The 2,033-nt window shown below is 48.5% G+C and overlaps 1 protein-coding gene across 1 annotated transcript; it reads right to left on the bottom strand.

The window, feature by feature from the left end:
* Window positions 1-373: 373 nt before the first annotated feature.
* Window positions 374-1,057, bottom strand: DEFB136 (defensin beta 136). The gene is made up of 2 exons (XM_040242133.1): window positions 1,003-1,057; window positions 374-546 (listed from the first exon to the last, which is right to left on the bottom strand). Exons 1-2 carry the CDS (start codon window positions 1,055-1,057, stop codon window positions 374-376), a joined length of 228 nt encoding a protein of 75 aa, XP_040098067.1.
* Between the last annotated feature and the right edge of the window lie 976 nt (window positions 1,058-2,033).

Raw genomic sequence — 2,033 nt, 5'->3', positions numbered from 1 at the left:
TGCCATAAGGGTGATGTCATCTGCATATCTGAGGTTATTGATATTTCTCCTGGCAATCTTGATTCCAGCCTCTGCTTCCTCCAGCCCAGAGTTTCTCATGATGTACTTGGGCCTGTAGTCAGGCATTAATCAACCGAGTTTGAATTGATGTAGGAATTACTTATTGGAGATTGGAGGGCAGAAAAGAGAGTAGGAATGCATACTGCCACAATGCCCCTTAAAGAAAGCACATCTGAAATTTTGCCAGTAAATTGGTTATAATCTGGCCCCTTTTTGTTACCCAGAGCCCAGTTAACCATCCTTACACACAAATTGGAGGTCTCATCCTTTTAGCCATTTGTGTATCCTTTTAATTGGACACATGAGGTGAGGGTCATGGTAAGTTGACCTGAGGGGGTTTATTAAACTTCAGTTCTATGCAGCAAGACAATACATTGTGACAGAAGGCGACCCATTTCCATCCCAGTTTACAGCCAAAGTAACAGTTGCCACCAAGTCGAGTGCAAGTACGGACTGCCGCTCCATTATTTCTGAACACACTGTTCCCTGAAGGAGAAAAAACACGTACACACAGAAGACAAATCAGTCTTCAAGAGCCTGGGGGAAATCTTAGGGCTGTCCTCTCCTTTCTGGGGAATTGCTTCTCAGATTGGGGTTTTCCTTCTACACCCCATCCTCTCATCTGCTGTTACATTTTGGCGAGGGCCACTGAGTCCAGCGCTAATCAGAGGAAGCTGAGGGAAACAGGATTGTAAATATCTGGACAGTGATCTATGCCTGTGGTGAAAAGGGCTCCCCTCTCTTAAGCTGCGGCAGACTTTCAGGAGGTGGCAACAGATGATCAGGGCAGGGGCTGAATAACACTCAACCACCTCTTGCCTCTAGCCCCTCTGCTGACTGATACCATGGTCTCCCTGCTGGGCTTATACCAATGGGGCTTTTCAAGTGCCTCAATCCTCAGAAGACCCTCAATTTTCATGACCCATACCCTTCCTTACTTACCTGAAGGCAATGAGATCACCAGGAGGAAGAGTAACCCAGAGAGATGGAGTCTCATAGTTGATGAGGACACAGAGCTACAGCTTCCTGGGGGTGGCTATCTGGGAGGCTCCTTTATAGTGCTAGGCAAGGCTGGGTGGGGCTGGACACTGGCCTCATTCTATCTGGAGGGATACCCAGGGGAGACAGGCTTTTTCAGGATTACAGGAAAAGGAATCCCTGGGCCATTCTGTGCGGCTTCCTCTTCTACAAATCATGGGAGAGGAAAGGACTCAGTCAAGGTAGAAGAAAGGGAGAGACCAGGCATCATCATGCTCAGGACTGAGCACTATTCCTGTGTCACTTCAAATGGACACTGATGGGAAAATGGCAGGGAAATGTCTGCTTGTTCCTCCCATTCTTTGCAGTCCCACTGAAAACACAGGAGCCCAGAGAGGTGATGTGATAAAACAGGCTTAACTGAAGGCCAGAAAGGATGTCAGCAAGAATTTACAGTGTTCCAAGAAGCAAAGGATCGCAGGGTGTCAACTGTTGGCCTGACCAAAAGTTAGGTAGGTGTTCAGACATAGTGAAGAAGGGGAAGCTTATCTGCCTATTGGGGGCTCGCGCTGCAGGGAATCTCACCCCCCAGAACAGTTCACTGAGTAACTTTGTTTTCTAGATGGCTGATGTAGAAAGTCAGCTGGATTTTGGGAACCAGCTCTGGGGAAGGTTCTGTTTTTGCAGTGGGTGAGTTAGAATTCTCTCCTGGCCCCTGAGAGCAGGAAGAGCTGGTTCAGGGTTGGCTGCCCTCTGTTAGGAGTAGAGCAGAACAATGCTTCCCTGGAGCTAGAGGGCCTCGGTTCCCGGGAAGGGTCATTAGGTCTGCCTCCCTGGAGGGATGGTGGGAAAGAAGAAGGCAGGAACTTAGGCTTTATTCTTGCCCCTGAGCCAGGCTTGTACCCGAATGATCCAAGACTGTAGGATTCTGAGTCTGTAAAGTGGCAGCAGAGCATAGTTTAATTGGTTACACTCTGTTTTGCTGTCACAGGCCC

Source organism: Oryx dammah, unplaced genomic scaffold (genome assembly GCF_014754425.2).
Source record: "Oryx dammah isolate SB20612 unplaced genomic scaffold, SCBI_Odam_1.1 HiC_scaffold_1, whole genome shotgun sequence".
Taxonomy (NCBI): domain Eukaryota; kingdom Metazoa; phylum Chordata; class Mammalia; order Artiodactyla; family Bovidae; genus Oryx; species Oryx dammah.
The sequence above is the reverse complement of the archived record's forward strand: the minus strand, read 5'-3'. Positions and strand labels throughout refer to the sequence as shown.

Bases quoted from the DNA above. Each gene is read 5' to 3' on its own strand.
- DEFB136 (XM_040242133.1), bottom strand. From the start codon at position 1,057: ATGAGACTCCATCTCTCTGGGTTACTCTTCCTCCTGGTGATCTCATTG. The intron at 547-1,002 runs GTAAGTAAGGAA...TTTCTCCTTCAG, and splicing joins GGTGATCTCATTGCCTTCAG to GGAACAGTGTGTTCAGAAAT.